The following is a 17,045-nucleotide window of genomic DNA, read 5'->3' as shown; positions in this document are numbered from 1 at the left end:
TAAGTACATACCCACGGAAAGCAGCACAAATTAAACCCTTCATTTGGTTTTGGGTGAAGTCTTATTTGAAATAGGGAAAAGGTGCTCCAGCACCATTATAAACAAACAGATTGCCACATGCAAAACAGTGCTATCCTCGTTTCAGACAAGTGTTACTCCTTATAGGAACCTTTATTTTTGTCTTAAAGGGAAAATTAACGCTCCTCATGGCTAGCTCCCAGGGGGCCCTTATAACAAATTTTTTTTTTTTTGGGATCAAATAGGAATAATTTCATTCATCACTATCACCAAATAAACGATAAAAGTTTACAAACGAACGGAGGGCGTTAATGTGGCCTCATTAAAACCTTGCCATCAAAAACCCCCAATTGAGGAAAATCCGGTCAAGGAAAAAGAGTACCCCCAATGGAGCCCTTATTACTTGAATACATGGTAGTACTTTTTTTTTTCCTAAATAGAAATACAATTATTATTATTATTATTATTATTATTTATTGAAAAGAAGCAGCTTCATTTGGTGTTAGCTAGAGAGCAGAGCCTCATTGATCAAGTTTGCTTTTGCTTCGATCACATGGTATCGAGAATTGGATTCCAAGTATTCTTTGTAAGTCATTTGACGATACGAGGGTGGGTTGTGGTCGTCTACAAACTCTGGTTCAGGCTTCACAATTGCGTCCAATGATGGTCCAAAGAAGAAGGGTAAACTCAACCTTTCCACTTCTGTGTTTAAAGCCACCCGATGCAACAAGCTCTTGTACTTCCCATTGGTAAGAATCTACAAACCACAAATTAATTACAAATTAAATATGGCATAGGAATTTTAACAAACGAAACAAATAGGAGCTGTTTTAAAGGTTAAAATGGAAAATATCCAACTTTTATAAGTGACGGACTGAATTTTGTCACATGTACTTCAAGTCATCCAATATAACTTATTTAAGTATCTCGCTTAGTCTGTATACACGTATATAATTAATTAGTTTTCGGTTATACATATATGATTAATTTGTTTTGGGTTAAACACCGCTAGCATAGAGAAAGTTGCTGACAATATTGAAGTATAGCATTTTCCTTAAACCTAGTATTAAAGACATATAATGTGCGAAAGAGAAAAAACTTGGCAAGATGATTAGATTTTTGTGGAGAAGAATTGAAAATTTGAGAAATGTATTGAAATGCACCAACCTCTATATGGTCAGCAACAAGGACACCAATGGAACTAGGAGGAAAATCTGCATTAAGCCACTTCCCTTGGTGCTTTATCTGAAGCCCCCCACCCACGTTTTGTGCGATGAGCACAAGCAAACCAGGGTCTCGATGAGGAAACTGCCCAATCTGATTCTTATCATCCGAGCAACGCGACAGAGATTGATAGAAATTTGGTCCCAAAATATTGTAGCCAGATTCCAACTTATTTTCTTTTCCATGTAGCATTCTTCAAGCCCCAGAGATTTTGAGATCCCTCTAAGCAATTGGATGCCCATCTCTCGCATTCTCTCACTATACTCTTGCAAAACCCTGCTTTCATCATGTATAAACACCAAAATTTGTTGATGCATGTTAGGTAATTAAGTTTAAACATAGATTAAAGTATCAGAACTATTTGTTGTACCGTTTTTGAAAGAATAAAATTATTGTCTTAATTACCAAGATAAGTTTCATCCTAGACTACGTATCACATCAACTAGATACAAACATCTTTTATGTAACCTAATTTTTCTAAATACGACTACTAGTTTTATAATAATTAAATTTGTTAAAGCAGATGAAATCGATCCGTAAGTGAAGTAATAATCTATATGTAAAACAAAGTTTAGAAAAATGGGTGTCAACGGGATCTAGCTAAATGGAAAAGCCTTGTCTTGCAGATTAATGGTCTCAGGTTCGAACTCCCATGGTACCTTGTATTTAAGAGACTATCAATATATTTTAATGACTAAAATTAAAAGTATGTAACCAATTCTTATAATAAAATACTTATTCGAGAATTTCCCATTTTTGTTGAGGGAAAGTAAATTAATTACTTCATGCATAGCCAATGATTGCGTTTAATATAGAAGGTGGTTTACATGGGATCGTCTGGCATTGTTGGGCAGTGGGATGTGTCCTCATGTGGAGAAGCTCTCTTTTGGTTACGCCGCCCAATATGAATCTGATTCTATCCGTGGGATCATTTGTCGCATACCGTCGCTTCTCCTCGTCCGTCCGATGAAAAAATCTGGAAAGCCAACTGGTAACACTACCTATCAGGCTATCTGGGATCCCATGATTTGTCACCTGCCAAATCATCAAGGCCACTACCACTCAAACTTGACAACGAAATGTTATACGTGCCAGATACTACAATATATTCATTTTTATAATTAAGAAACAAATTTTTTTTAATTTAAAAAAAATAGTGAACTATAGATAATCAAAATGTTCTAGATTTGGATGATTCTTCTTTTGGGGAATAACCTTTGAAGGAGGAACATTGTTGAATGACTCCAACAATGAGATCCATTTTTTCTACACATCAAAAGGGATCTTTGTAAGGAGATAATATACGTGCATACATATATAGAATGCCCTTATTTTGGGAAAAATGCACACGTATTTTATTTAGGGCTATTCAACGATGTAGTTCAATGATCAGAATCGTCAATGTGCAAAAAAAAAAAAAAAAAAATCGTAGTTTGTTAGATAAAATTGAAACGTAAGAACATCATTAATGTTCATAATACAACATATGTATGTAATAAATCATGTGGTCAAGCAAATGCAGTCTAAAAACGTGATCAATTATCAATTTTAGTGGAGTGAAAAGTAGAGACAAATGGAAGTAGGAAGAGGTAGGTATACAGTGAAGAAGCCATAGTTGAGGCAAGCTTGATTGAGGTCATTGATAGCTTGAGAGTTTTGAGAGAATCATTGGAGATGAGCATGGAGTAGTCAATGACTGGAGTTTGAACATAACATGACTCATGGCCAAAACAAGTTTGAGTAAGCAGTTGTGGAGTTGCTTCAGTTCCAGTCATTGTGTGTGTTGTGAGAAAAGAAGATAGAGAGAGGGGCTAGTTGAGACTAAATGAGACTGACAAACTCAGAAGAAAAAAAGCTTAATGCATGCAAATATCAGAACCCAAAGCCACCATATTTATAGCCAGAAACACTCCAGCCACACTTGCCCTCCACTCGTGTCATCACATCCTATTTTATGCTTTCGTTTGCTTCACTATTAATCAACATCAAGAAATTTTAATATCTGTTTCTTCTTATAAAAAAATAAAAAAATAAATTTTTTTTGGTATATACTGTTTTATTTATATATTTTTTTGTGTCTGTTTTCTTTCCTATGTGTAAAAAAAATATATATATTAATAGTAAAAGTAAAATTTTGGTGAATTCAACAGTGTAGTACTATAGATAGAAAAGTGTAGTGGCAACGAGAAGCATGCTCAAGTAAAAAAAAAATCATATGATTTTAACTACACAAAAAATGTTGTCATGGACTTGTATCTGAAGCTCCCAAGTTCACTACAATTGGATTATATCAAAATTAGCATCCAATCGAATCGAATCCAAAATTCAATTAAAATTGGATTGGGTTGACTAATTTAAACAGTTGAGATTAGATTTTGCACATCTCTAAAATCATGAATTAGCTCACGACTACAGAACGATATAAACGTGTCTGAATGAAAACTAGAACAATTTACCCGTGTTACAGATTGTTTTCTACTCGCAGCACAACATGTATATGCTTAATGATTTTGTACCTTTTGTTTCTGAAATGCGGATCATTAATTACATTTTAATGAAATGAACAAATTAGACAATTGATTTTGTGTAATTTATTAAGAAAATTTTGAGTTTTGAACTAATTTCATAGCATAAACAAGAACATTAAGTAAAATAGCTGGCCAACCCTCTCGTACCACCAACCTTTCTCTACTAGTAGCTAGCCCATCACCGTCCTCCTACTGCTAATCCATACCCACACTATCTCCGTTGTAATGCCACTTAATTGCCAAGTACTCCTGAAGTTGTGAGTTTTGGTTTACTTTTCTTCTGTTTATACGTAATATAAGCATAATTTACCTACTTGTTTTGCACGTCTAAATTAATTCACCTGCTAGTAGTCCTCCTAGTTATTGCTTGTTATTCCATATATAAAATACAAGGATTAATTTCAATTTAGTATCATGAACTCTTACTATTAGGGCATGTTTGTCCTTGCACTCTCAATTTTAACGATTACATACCCTAAAATTTTCAATTTTTTGTAATTTGGTTTCGGCGTTAACTTTGACATCAAAATTTTTGTTAATTGCTTGCATAACAGGGATGGGAGTGACGGAGCCAGGAATTTAAATGAGAGGGGGCACATTTAAAAATTCAAACTCTTTTCACTTTCCCTATTGTTACTTTTTGCATAAATAGCCTAACATCCATTTATAATAACAAAATATATACAACTCAAAAGAAATTTAGACATGAGAATAAAAGAGAAAAAAATAAGAGGGAATTTAAGACTTTAAGAGGAATTGCATAATATTTGTATAATATTACTATAACTAAATATCCATACAACAATATTTGAGGAGGGGCACATGCCCTCACTGGGCATGCATTGGCTCTGCCACTAGTCTCATCTATTCACTTATTTCGATGTTAGTGGAAGAGTATTTTCGAGTAATTGGTATCTTCCCTCCTATAAAGAACACATTATTACATGCATTAATACCAAACTAATTTTTAACAAATTACTCTTCAACTGACATTGAAATAAGTGAATAGGTGGAACCTAGGCTTGTCATACAAGCAATTAACGAAAATTTTGACGATGAAGTGCCGGAACCAAATTGCACAAAATTGAAAAGCTTAAGGTATGTAACCGTTAAAATTGAGAGTACATGAGCAAACGTGCCTTAACGGTAAGAGTTCAGGATACTAAATTGAAATTAACCCAAAATACAATTTTTACAATATATCATATATAAGATATTAACGTACCTACCAATTCATTAGTCGTACAACATCAATTTAGTCTCAAAATATAGGTAAACTGCTAAATAATTTAGACATAGAGCATAGGTTGCTTGCCGTTCCCTATCAACGTACCAACACTACCCATAAAGTTACTTTATGTGCGCGCATAGGTAATTGAGACTCTCAATCATTGCTAATTACGCTTTGTTTTAACATTTCAATCTATGTCAAAGGTCTAATGCGATTTCCTTTTGAATGTATGTATCATGTTTGGGACCGAGCTTATGCGGATTAAAATGGTATCCGGCAAAGCAGCTTATTCAGACTTTGATACTTTTGGGTAAAATAATCCCACGTCGATTGTTCCACAAGGTTCTCATTGGTCATGAATGATCAGAGATGACCATGCATGACTATGTCACATATGGAGGTGTTGTAAGCCGTGGATAATTTCGACAAATAATGTCTTCGCTGATTTATGCGTGGCCGACAATATGGACTATTTCACTCTCTGGAATTAGTTTTAAACTAAGATCTTTTTATTTGAAAATGAAAGCCATAAAAAAAAAAAGTGGACATAACTCAAGAATCGATGACTAAAATAAAACAATTTTGCACATGTAACTTTTACGTTGTCAACGGAATCTAGCTAAGTGGATAAGATAGATTGATTTACAAATAGAAGTCTCATATTCGAACTCAAATGGTATTTTAATTGTGTGTGTATAAGAAACTCCCGCTCTATCGAGAAAAAAAGATAGAAAGAGAGAGAGCAGTCCAAAGCTGAAGATGGGTTTCACTGAAATTACCACCATCTAATGTCTTTGTTTTCACACATCTGAAATCAATACTTATAGTCCACGAAAAATCATTCGATCTGAATATTTATTTCATGGCCCTCAGACATATGAGCAGATCTGTCAGCCAAGCCATGGAACTTTGGGATTTCTCGGATGACTTTTTGATTTCCTTGGTGATATTTGTCCAAAGGGCAAAACGGAAAACAAAACTAAAATTAACTTCTTCAAGAAAAAGACAAGGGTAATGTTTGTTGAGTCAAAGGTGTGTGCAATCATGCTAAGCGGTTGTGGCATTATTCTTTTAATTTCAAATCTGGACGGTTCAATTTAATTATACGGTTAATAATACAGGTATGGACTTGAAGATCATATATGGCGATCCTTATAATAGAACGACTCCATTTAAATCTATTTTTTAATCAGTACTGGATTGGAGCCCAATCCAACCCTAACATGGATCCGACGTTTCGCTTCTTTGTTTTCTTTTCTACTAATTTGTCTTTTTGTGTGCGGAAGTTGCTTTGGAATTGCATATAAACAATTTTTTTTCCTTCTTGACAATTTTTTATTTTATGGCTTTTGTTACGAGGATGTTTGGCTGACGGTTAATGAATAGACCCAATTTTACGTAGGAAATTTCTTGGCTTCTCCATGGAAAGATCCATTTCCTTTTACTTTATTTGAAATGTGCGCTTTCAAATCAATATGTATATGTGTAGAGTTATGATTTACATATACAGAAACATGTCACGAGTAACTCGTTTTACGGAATGACCCAAACAATATTCTTTTATTTGTCTTCGATTCAAGAGTGGGGTTCAATATTTAATCATTCATTGTTGGTTTAATTTATTTCGATCAAAGCTATTATCCAAACTAAATTTCTAGCTTCATTCATTCTCAGTAGTTTTGATGGTTTGATCAATCAATTAAAATGTTCTCTCTTTAGGACATGTTCAATTTAACAGTTTAACTTGACCACAATAAAATTATGCAACCACTCAAATAATTGACATGACAATAAAATAAAATACAACACACTATTTTGTTATTCCCAGTTAATCATGGTATATCATGCATGATAACTTTTTTACGTGACAGTCTGTGATTAGACGAAGATAGTAAAACAGTGTTATTTCCATTTCATATAAATTTTTATAGTAATTTAGACTACTATTTGTATTTAAAAACTTTAAAAAAATTAATTAAAAAAAAGACTTCAACGTTTGGTTTATAACCCTCGTAACCAGCAACCACCTACTATAATGGAGCAAGTTGATGTTCTATAATGTGCCAATGTAGGTATCCAGTATACTCAGGTATTGTAGATGTATCATGTATACAAGTTGACAAGTTGCAAATTATAAAAAAAAAGTATTAAAACCAGATTAATACACTCTGTAGAATAATTACAAAAGAAAATTAGAAGTAAATGATAATTCCGTAATTGGAATGAGACATATAGTTAGAAATTTCTCCAGCAAAGTACAAATTATATCATTAGACTAAATTACTGGCCATTAACAAATGTGGGTCCTATCAGTTGACCAGAGCAGTGATCCCACCTTGTTGCATTCAACAAATTAATATACCCATCATTATTGGCAATAGGCTAATACATTCACAATAAGACTGTTCCATCATTAATTAGATATCGAATTCATCACAAATATATTTAAATATATTCAAAAATAAAATCTTATTAAATGACCAAATGTTAATCTGTAAAAGGTATTGTTTGCTTGATTTCCCAAAACTCTTTTGCTTTGCCATGCACAAACAAACAATTTTGCTCACTAAGCAGTGAAAACGTCATCCAACATGACTCAAAAACCAATTTATTATTTCCTTGCGGCACCAATAATTTCAAATCTTATCCTTTGGTAAGATTAATGTGACCCTAGTTCGAATATCCCATGATTAAAAAGAACATCTTATTTTGTTGGGAGCAGACATCCAAACTTGACTTCACATGATCAATCAGGCAACAACTACCTGTCTGTCCTTATATCAACGTGCATTTTAGAACTTCCCGGAAAACAATTCCGAGTTGATATATGTTCACACCTCAATAAGCATCTCAAATAAACTGGTCTAACTAAGATTATTTGTTTATACTTTTGCGTAAAATATTTTATTTCTAGCCAGGGGATCCTTATAAATAGGAGGAACGTATTCGCATCAATGCATGCAAAACTGTTCTACTTGTCTCCCATTGCTCTTCCTTGTTAAGATCAACTAAATCTTTCTACCTCTCCAAAACACAGAAACAAAATGGCTGAGACAGCTCCAGTTCTTGTTAACCACAGGCCTTTTGAACCAAACCCTATCCTCTCCTTTGACTCCCTTGACTCATCCATCATCAAACCTCATGATTCCATTGCGATTGTTGATGATGTTGAGATCCCCACCGTTGATTACTTCATGTTATTCTCTGATGATCTCGATGAACGATCCAAAGCCCTCGAATACATAGGCCGTGTCTGCAAGGACTTTGGCTTCTTCTATGTATGATTGTTTCTTTTCGTTTTGACAGGCTTTTTCTATGCTTTTATACATATCCTAACTAATGCCAAAACTTCCCTTTTTGTATTTTTGGCTTTCGTGCGTTTAATCATAAAATTAAAATACCAAATAGGGTTTACTCGTTTCCTTAATATTTTATTGGTTTTTAATTTATTTATTCTGTACTTTTCTATATTTTTATATCTATTTTAACAATATTACAATCTGGGAAATAGCATATGAGTGGGAAAAATAGTGTTATATATTTTGCAAAATTTGTCTTGTCCGATATTATAGGAAATGCTCTCTTGTCTAAATTTGGGACAACTATGGTTTGACAACATAACATTTTATGTTAGACAGTTAAACCAGAAATCTCCAATATCTGTATCAAGTTAAGTTTCTTACTTATTTCTCTACAAAAATGAACTTAAAAGGTTGATTTCTATTAATTCCGTAATTGATCAGATTTACTCTAATACAAGTCGACATGACGCAAAAATATTAGGGAAAATATGAACTAGTAAAGTTTGAGTTAGATTTCATACCTTGGATCTGAAGTATCAATCCAATTAAGTGGATCCATATAGAGTATATCCCTAAACTGGAATTGAAATCTTCTTTGACATTGAACATATGAAATATTTCATTTCATTTCATCATTTGGCATGCAATATGTTCATTGTTTTTTTAAAATAATATTTTTATGATTTACAAATTGTTATGCTCTGAATTAAGTATTGAACTCATTACATGTCAGCTGGTAAACCATGGCATATCCGATAGCGTGTTTGAGGGTGTTTTCAAAGGAATTTCTGACTTCTTTAATCCAACGGAGATAGAGAGCCGAAAGCAGTACGAGAAAAAGAATCCAACAGATAGAATTCGATGGGGCTTACGATCTTCTCCTGGAGAGAATAGGGAATATCTCAAGATCATTGCGCATCCCCAGTATCACTGCCCTACTAAACCATCTGGTTTCAGGTATATGATTTAATTTATTTACTATATTAAGATATTCTCTATTATTCAAGTAAATCAATCCATCAACATGCCCTAAAATCACATATATTTGGCTAATGGTTTTTCTATCCAGTGTGCTGAAAATTTTCTTAATTCTTAAATTTGAATCTCGTTCTTGTGGTGTAACATTCGATGTTTGTGTCTCTCTCTCCTTCTCTCATCTAAGAATCTTCACAAGAAGTAAAATATTTTAATCCTTGTCTTCACATCACAAGAATAAATATGGTCAAGATCCGCGGTGTCGGGCATATTCTAATGGTGCCAGGTAAATGTTTTTGTTTTCAACAGTGAGTCCATGGAAGAGTATTTCAAGGGCTTGCGAGAGGTAGTACAGGGTTTGGGAAAGGCAGTGTCAAAAGCCTTGGGATTTGAAGAATGCTACATAGAAAAAGCTTTTAAGCTTGGAACGGGCTTTGATGTGTCTGCCATGAACCTCTACCCTCCAAATTTCAGATCAAAAGGTTCCATTGGTGTACCTGACCATACTGACCCTGGCTTCTTTGTTTCACTCATTCAAGATGTGAATGGTGGCCTACAAGTATTTTCCAATGATGGAAACTGCATCAATGTCAATATGCCCCCTAATGCCATTTTTATAAACCTTGGGGACCATCTTGAGGTACATCTCTATCCCTCAATAGTTTGTTATACCTTTACTTATATCTTCATAATGGTGTTTTTGTAAAGGGTTAACTGGTGATTTGCCTCCTGAACTTGTACATAACTTTCGATTTACCCCATATATATCCTTTTTTTAATTTATAGAAAATTAAGGATATGAACTTTTTTTTCGCCAATTCCCCCCTGCCGTCTAAATCATCAACATTTCATTCAATTTTATGTTAAATCATTAAAAATAAATTTTTTTAATAAAAAAATTAAAGAAAAATGAACGAAACAAAAACAAACCTATCCTACCCACAAACCCCCCTCCCTTCTCTCTTTTTCTCCCCCAACTTGACTACCCCTTTCCCCACCTGCAACTCACCTCAAGACTAATTCGCAACCCATCCCCCCTCCCCACCTTCACTACCTCACCTTTCGCAACACACCCCTAGACCCACGACCACCCTTTTACCCGTCGCAGCCTCTCTCTCCCTCTCAAAGCTCACCCTCCCACAGCCACCACCCCACAACCATCACACACACCCTCCCACAGCCACCACCCCTTTATTTCTCTCATTATTTATTATTATTATTTCAAATTTCAAATTATTTTATTTTATTTCAACATTGAAATGACCAATTTGCCCTCATATTTAACTGCAAATACGGCAGGGGGAAATTGGTTAAAAAAAAAGGTTCATATCCTTAATTTTCTAAAAAAAAGATAGGGGAGTAAATCGAAAGTTAGGTACAAATTTAGGGGGCAAATCACCAGTTAACCCTTTTGTTAAATATAAATTCGCTAATCACTAACAAATACAAGCACTCTACGAAAATTATATCCAACTTCACTATGAGAGAAATACAATTTTCTCTCGGATAACCGGTAGAGAATTCATCCAACTAGAAGAAAAAAAACATCAAAATGATTCTGGAGTGAAGGCTCCCTAGTACTTACTAATTGTCTTGATTTAGATATTGACAAATGGGAAATACAAGAGCCATGTTCACCGAGTGGTTGTGGACAACAACAAAGTGAAGAGGATCTCAGTGGCTACGCTTCACGGACCTTCATTGGATGCATTTGTTAGCCCAGCACCAGAGTTTGTGGATGACTCTCACCCACCTGCATATCGTGGAATGACCTACAAGCAATCCTTACAAGCTAATGGCTCCGATGAGATCGATGTCCAATCTAGCATCGAACAAATTCGTCTTTAACCTTGATCTGCGGACAGTGTAAATTGTGGGGTGTCAATGAACTTGAACAAGTACAAGTAATTGGTTCAAAATTTGTAGTTATAGAAACTGCTGTAAGCATATGTCATGTGGTTGAAAATGTTATTTCAGTTGTGTGGGGTTCATTACTGTGTTGTCTGAATAAATTTGTATTTCCTAATAGATATTATGAAATGTTGGTAGTTAGTGTGAAATCAGTGACAGGAATCAATAAATCAATGTTTAAATTTATGTGCACTGATTATATTTTCCTCGTAAAAATCTGATAACCTATCGATAACATATCAGCACAGAAGTTATTAGTTTTCAAGTGGTGGTCAGAGAATGTTTTGAATCGTTACTGCAGATTTCTAGTTCAAATTATCTTTATAATGAAGCACCCATCTTACCTTCCAGCCAAGAGACTGATTGAATCACCCACCAACATATGACGCTAGTTTGGTGTCTAGAATTGTATTGGGTTGGATAACTATGTTGAATAAAATGCACTAAAATATTTGAAGAAAATTCTGTATAGCAGACAAAGAATTTTCGTAGGGACAAATATTATTGGCATAGTTAGCGTAGTGATGAGTGCAGGAGTTACCCGCTAGGACTTAAAAGTAGAACAAGAATAAAACTTGAGCAAGGTTGAGCATTGCTTCATGGAAGTCTTAAAGAAAAAGTAAGCTCTACTTGGTTTTGCATTTTCCAGTATCCCATATCAAACCCAGATGACTAGAAATTAAGACAAGAAAAAACACAAAAATTTAATAACTTGGCAATTATATTCGTGAGATAACTATAGGCAACCAAGACTTTCACTTACTTCAGATTTAGCATTCCTTCCGAATGGGCTACACTTTATGTGCAGAGTATTGAAATAAGACATTGCTCTAAAAAGAGATGTCACTGCTGGGAGTAGGTCATTGATAAGCCTATATTTTATGCCTCCTTTGTTTATTTATTTGTTAATTTTTTTAGATTAAATTGGTTGTTTTTAATTAGTTTTGTGAGATTTGTGAAGGAATTATGAAATAGGAGAAAGTGTGTTAAAAAGGGTAAGAAGATAAAGATTGGAGTTTAATTAAAAAGAAGCCAAGTCATTCCTTTTGTTGCAAGGAATGTTGTCAAATTTCCTAGTTCAAAATGGTTCAAGTCTTATCAAGTCAAACAATGAGAAATAAAGAAGACCCTACTTTTGAAGGAATCCCACTTTTATAATAATTGTAATTATACCTTAAATATGTAGGATTTGTAGGAGTATTATGAATAGGGAGTTTAGGTCATTAATCAATCGATCCTCCATCATCTACCCTCAAATTCCTACACATTCATACTCATAGCCGAAACACTCAAAAGAAAGAGAAAGTTTTAGAGAGACAAAGAAGATGACCTGGAGCAAGAGTTGCTGTGGTGCAGAGATCAAATCTTCAATTGGTTTTTTTTCCTATGATATTGTTTATCATGGTTTTTATTAGGGAGCTGATTTTCCCACTCCTTTTTTCTGCATTACACTCCGTTTTGTTTTTTTAATACTTTTTAATCAATTTTTTTTCTTTATTGTTCTTTCTCTTTCCTATTTTACCCTTGATGACATGGCAAGTGAAATACCCACTTTGGTGTTGATGTGTGAAAAAAAATAATACAGAATTCTTTAAAAATAATATTTTGAAACCAAAAAACATAATATCTAAACCCTAGCCACGCTCTTTCTCTTCTCCCTTACACATCCACCCTTTTGTGTTCTCTCTCCCCTGTTTCTCTCTTCCCCCCTCTTTCTTCAACAACAACCAAGCCCACCCCTTCTCTTTTTCTCTCCCTCTTTTTCTCTCTTCCCCCCTCTTTCTTCAAAAACCATCCAGGTTTTTTTTTAAAGTTTTGGGGTTTGAATGTGGCTATTGGTGGGGCGATAAGGTCTTTTGTGGTTGGCTACGTTGGGTAGCGATGGCTATCGGTGGGTGGGTGGCTGTGTGGGGTGCGACATGGCGGTGGGTTGAGAAAGCTTTAATTGGTTTAGCTGAATCACAGAGTGTAAAGCTCCTTGAAGCGAAAAGCTTCATACCCGAGCATTAGAAATTTCTCTTTGTTATCACTTAATAGAAATGTTACAAGGAAGGACAACAAGTCAGTGACATTTGAGAATTTGGTGGGAATAAAACGTGATTTTGATTGATGTTGCTTTTGGAGATGAAATAGAGAAAGTTGGCTTTGGAGATGAAAAAAAAAAATTTGGTTTTTGAATTTGCAGAGAGAGGAGTAGAGAAAAGGAATCGAGGGAGACGGAGCCATTGATGTTGTTGGGGCTAGGGGGTAGTGCAGTGGTGGATGGTGACGGTGGTAATGGGGTAGTGGGCCTGAGTGCAGAGATGGAAGGAGGAGGGGGCTGACGGAGAGAAGGGGGTTGTTAGGGCTAGGGAAAATATTTTTGTTTTGTTTTGTAAAATTTTAAAGAATTCATCTATCCATTGAAATATATATATATATATATATATATTAAAAATGAAGTGCAAGTGGAAAAAATAATAATATAAAAGTGAAGTAAGATAAGGGTAGAATAGGAAAGAGAGAGAATAAAAGAGAACGAAAGTGAATAAAAAATATTAAAAAGTAAAAAGAAGTGTAAGTGGATAAAAGGGAAGGGAGAAAATCAGTTCCCTTTTATTAAAGTTGTTGATGCTCAAAATGGCTCGGCCACTATTTGAGTCCAACTTAGTGATTAGAGGTACTAGGTCTTCAGCAGGGAAGAGGGCTGAAGCCCTTGGGTGAAATGGATTGGTAAGACCTGCAGAAGGTAAAAAGAGGAGAAGCAATCGTTAAGCTTCGGACACCGGTGTGGTGCCGGCCGAAGGCTCTCCGATGCCTAAGTCAGTCACAGGTAGTAATTCTGGCAGAGTAACAGTGAAAGTAGGGGGATGGTCTCTCTTCTTTACCTGGGTACTGTTCCCTATTTATAGGGAAGTGAAAGTGGGAGCTTTGCACAAAGTTCCAATGTGGGACTTTGTGCAAGCCGTTGTGGTGGCGACACGTGTCCTGGAGATTAGGTTTGGCATTTGGGAGCTTCGGCAGGTGTCCGGCACCTCGGAGGTGTGTCTTCCTTCAGGATGGGAGAAGGCGTGGTTGCCTTGGTGCTAGTCGCTTTGATGCTGGGTCTGCTCGACCTTGGAAGTGTGTCTTCCTTCGGCATGGGAGAAGGCGTGGTTGCCTTAGTGCTAGTCGCTTTGATGCTGGGTCTGCTCGACCTTGGAAGTGTGTCTTCCTTCGGCATGGGAGAAGGCGTGGTTCCCTTGGTGTTAGTCGCTTTGTGGCTGGGACTGCTCGGTTCATTATGGTGTAAACAGTAGTCCCCCAAGTTCGCGGTCGAGAAGTAACTTCTGGGTTGGGAACTTGTGAGTTTTGTAATTGTAACCGAGCATTCCAACTTCGTTGGGAGTCGTAGGGCACTCCCTAGTCCCCCAAGTTGGCAAGCTAGGAGTTGCGTCAACACATGGTAGCTGGGTACCTAGGTATCTGGGCATGTTGCAGATAAGATGGGAGCTGGGGTCCGTAGGGAGCCAGGCCTACGAGGGAGACGGGCCCTTTGAAAATTGTGGAGACTTCCATTCTTCCATGGCTCTTGCCGTTCGGCAAGGCCCCTTTTTTTATTTATTTTTTATTTTTTATTTTTATTTTTTTGAGAATGGCCGGGCCATTTAGGAATTTTAGGGTTACAAAGTGGTTTTCATGGCCCTTGCCGTTCGGCAAGGGTCCAGCTATTTTTTTTTTTTTTGTGGTAGCTTGAGAACTAGGCCTTTGGAGCTAGGGAGCTAGGGAGCTAGGCCTTTGTGAGTCGGGCCTTCGGCACGAGGCTAGGGTTGGGCCCTAAGTGGCTTCGGCAAGCAAAGGCTAAGGTTTGGAGAGGGGTATAAGAATTAGGGATTCATCATGCCGTTCGGCAACTTTGGTTGATTTTGGATTTAACAAAAGAAACAACACTTGGGTCCTTTTGAACTTGCCGTTCGGCAGGTGGGGTTTGGCAAGTAGAGCTCTCGCTAGTCCTCTTCCATCTTCGGTACGAGTTGAACTCATAAGGAGGGACCTTCGGCAAGGCCATCTTCAGCTTCGGCCAAGGGTCCTGAGACATCTTGCGAAGACCACATCGGTGTGGCTGGGCACTGCCGTTCGGCAGGTTGGCGTGAGGGATTTGATTGTGAGCTTACGGGCTGCTGTGGCTGAGCAGTGGGTTCGGCAAGACGGCTGAGCAGTGGCTTTCGGCAAGGCGGCTGAGCAGTGGCTTCGGCAGGCTGTGATTGGCGAGTGGGGGGCTGTGCAAGAAGGTGATTGGCGAGACGTCTTCGGCGGCTGGTGCTACGGCAATCTGGAGCAAGGCACGAAAGACAGCACCCAATCTGACTTGGAGGACCCTTGCCGTTCGGCAAAGGTGGTTGGCTAGTGGTCGAGTGCTAGCCCTTGCCGCTCGGCAGGTCTTGGCCACTGAGTTGTTTGTCTGAGGTCGAGCAAGGTAGTCCCCCGGTGCTGGAGTTTGCTTCGGCAGGTCTGTGTATTGGCTTTGGTAAGGCAGCTAGGGAGGTTTTTGTTGTGGCGGCTTCGGTATGGCCTCCTTTCCTTCTTGTTTCGTTCTTGTACCGCTCTTGCCGTTCGGCAACGGTGCCTAGAGCAGTTTCTTAAGTTAATGACCGTTGTTTGATCAAACTTGATAGGCCCGAGCAAAATTGGAGCTAGGCCATTGACAAGAGAACTTCCGGAAATAGCTTGGCCGAAAAAGAGCTGGGCTGAAAATAGTTGGACCGAAAGGTGAGTCATATTTGTTGTTTCCCGGTCTTTGCCGTTCGGCAAGCCCGTCTATCATATGTGGTAAATTGGCTTGGGTGTCTTGATGAAATTTTCGGTCTTGGCTTTGGACTTGTAATAATAGTGGGTCTATGAAGTAGGCTAGCAAACTTGAAATTTTGGGGACTCCATTTTGTTTTTGCACGGGCCTTGCCGTTCGGCGAGACCCCTAATTTTCCCTCAATTTTTGTTTGTGTTGAAATTTGAATTTCAAATGGTGTAGGTACAAGGCATTTAGGAGGGAAAATGAAAGGGTGCTAGGGTTTGCTCGTGAATCGAGACGTCGTACCCTTAGTTGGCTATAAAAAGGAACTTGGGGTGGTGAAGGCATCACACTTGTGAGAATTTGAGAAAAATTGTGAGAATTTTGAAGGAGAGGAGGCGATTTTCCGGCGAGGAATTTGTGGTGGTGATAGAGGCTGAGGTGATTTCCGGCGAACATTCGAGGTGCTACAAACAAGGTTAGAACCTATTTTGCTAGAACTTTTTGAATTGAAATGCCTTGTTTTGTATGAACATGTTGAATGTTAGGAAGAACATGATGAACATGAGTATGAACATGATGAACATTTTGAATATGTATGAACATGTAGAATTCTTGCCTGGCATGAAGATTTGTCAAATTTCTGTTGTTGTGGTTTGATCCTTCTCCGCATGTGCATTAGTTTCTTTTTTGTTTCTTGCATACTTGTAGATGTCTGAGAGTTCTGATAGGGAAAGTCTTGACCCCCCTGCCTTCGGCGGGGATGATACTGAGAGTGAAGAGCCCAGCCAGTATGTATGTTCTGAAGAGGAGAGTTCAGATACAGAGGGTCTGGTAGAAGGCACAATAGAGAGTAGGATGATATTGTCTGGGGTTGAGAGGGTTGAGCCATCCGAAGATTCTGGGGCAGCTGCATATAGGGAGATGCAGAGAAATTATATAGAGCTAGAGGCTATAGCAAACCGGGTTCTAGCCTTGCCGCAAATGCAAGAGGGTTCGAGCAACCAGGCATCACCATCAGGGTCTGTGGGTATAGCCGCGGCTTCGGTTTCAGAGGGTTTAGACATCCGGGTCGGTGTTCCGTTGCCGAGGCGGAATACGCTGACAGA

At 37.3% G+C, this 17,045-nt stretch overlaps 1 protein-coding gene and 1 pseudogene across 1 annotated transcript; one reads left to right on the top strand and one right to left on the bottom strand.

Annotated features, from left to right (window-relative positions):
- Positions 1-520: 520 nt before the first annotated feature.
- Positions 521-2,957, bottom strand: LOC117636873 (annotated as a pseudogene).
- Positions 2,958-7,993: 5,036 nt separating this feature from the next.
- Positions 7,994-11,177, top strand: LOC117638741 (flavanone 3-dioxygenase 3-like). Its single transcript, XM_034373846.1, has 4 exons — positions 7,994-8,279; positions 9,037-9,260; positions 9,588-9,918; positions 10,881-11,177. Exons 1-4 carry the CDS (start codon positions 8,046-8,048, stop codon positions 11,124-11,126), a joined length of 1,035 nt encoding a protein of 344 aa, XP_034229737.1. The 5' UTR covers positions 7,994-8,045; the 3' UTR covers positions 11,127-11,177.
- Positions 11,178-17,045: the final 5,868 nt, after the last annotated feature.

This window comes from Prunus dulcis, chromosome 8 (assembly GCF_902201215.1).
Source record: "Prunus dulcis chromosome 8, ALMONDv2, whole genome shotgun sequence".
NCBI classification, from domain to species: Eukaryota; Viridiplantae; Streptophyta; class Magnoliopsida; order Rosales; family Rosaceae; genus Prunus; species Prunus dulcis.
The sequence above is the reverse complement of the archived record's forward strand: the minus strand, read 5'-3'. Positions and strand labels throughout refer to the sequence as shown.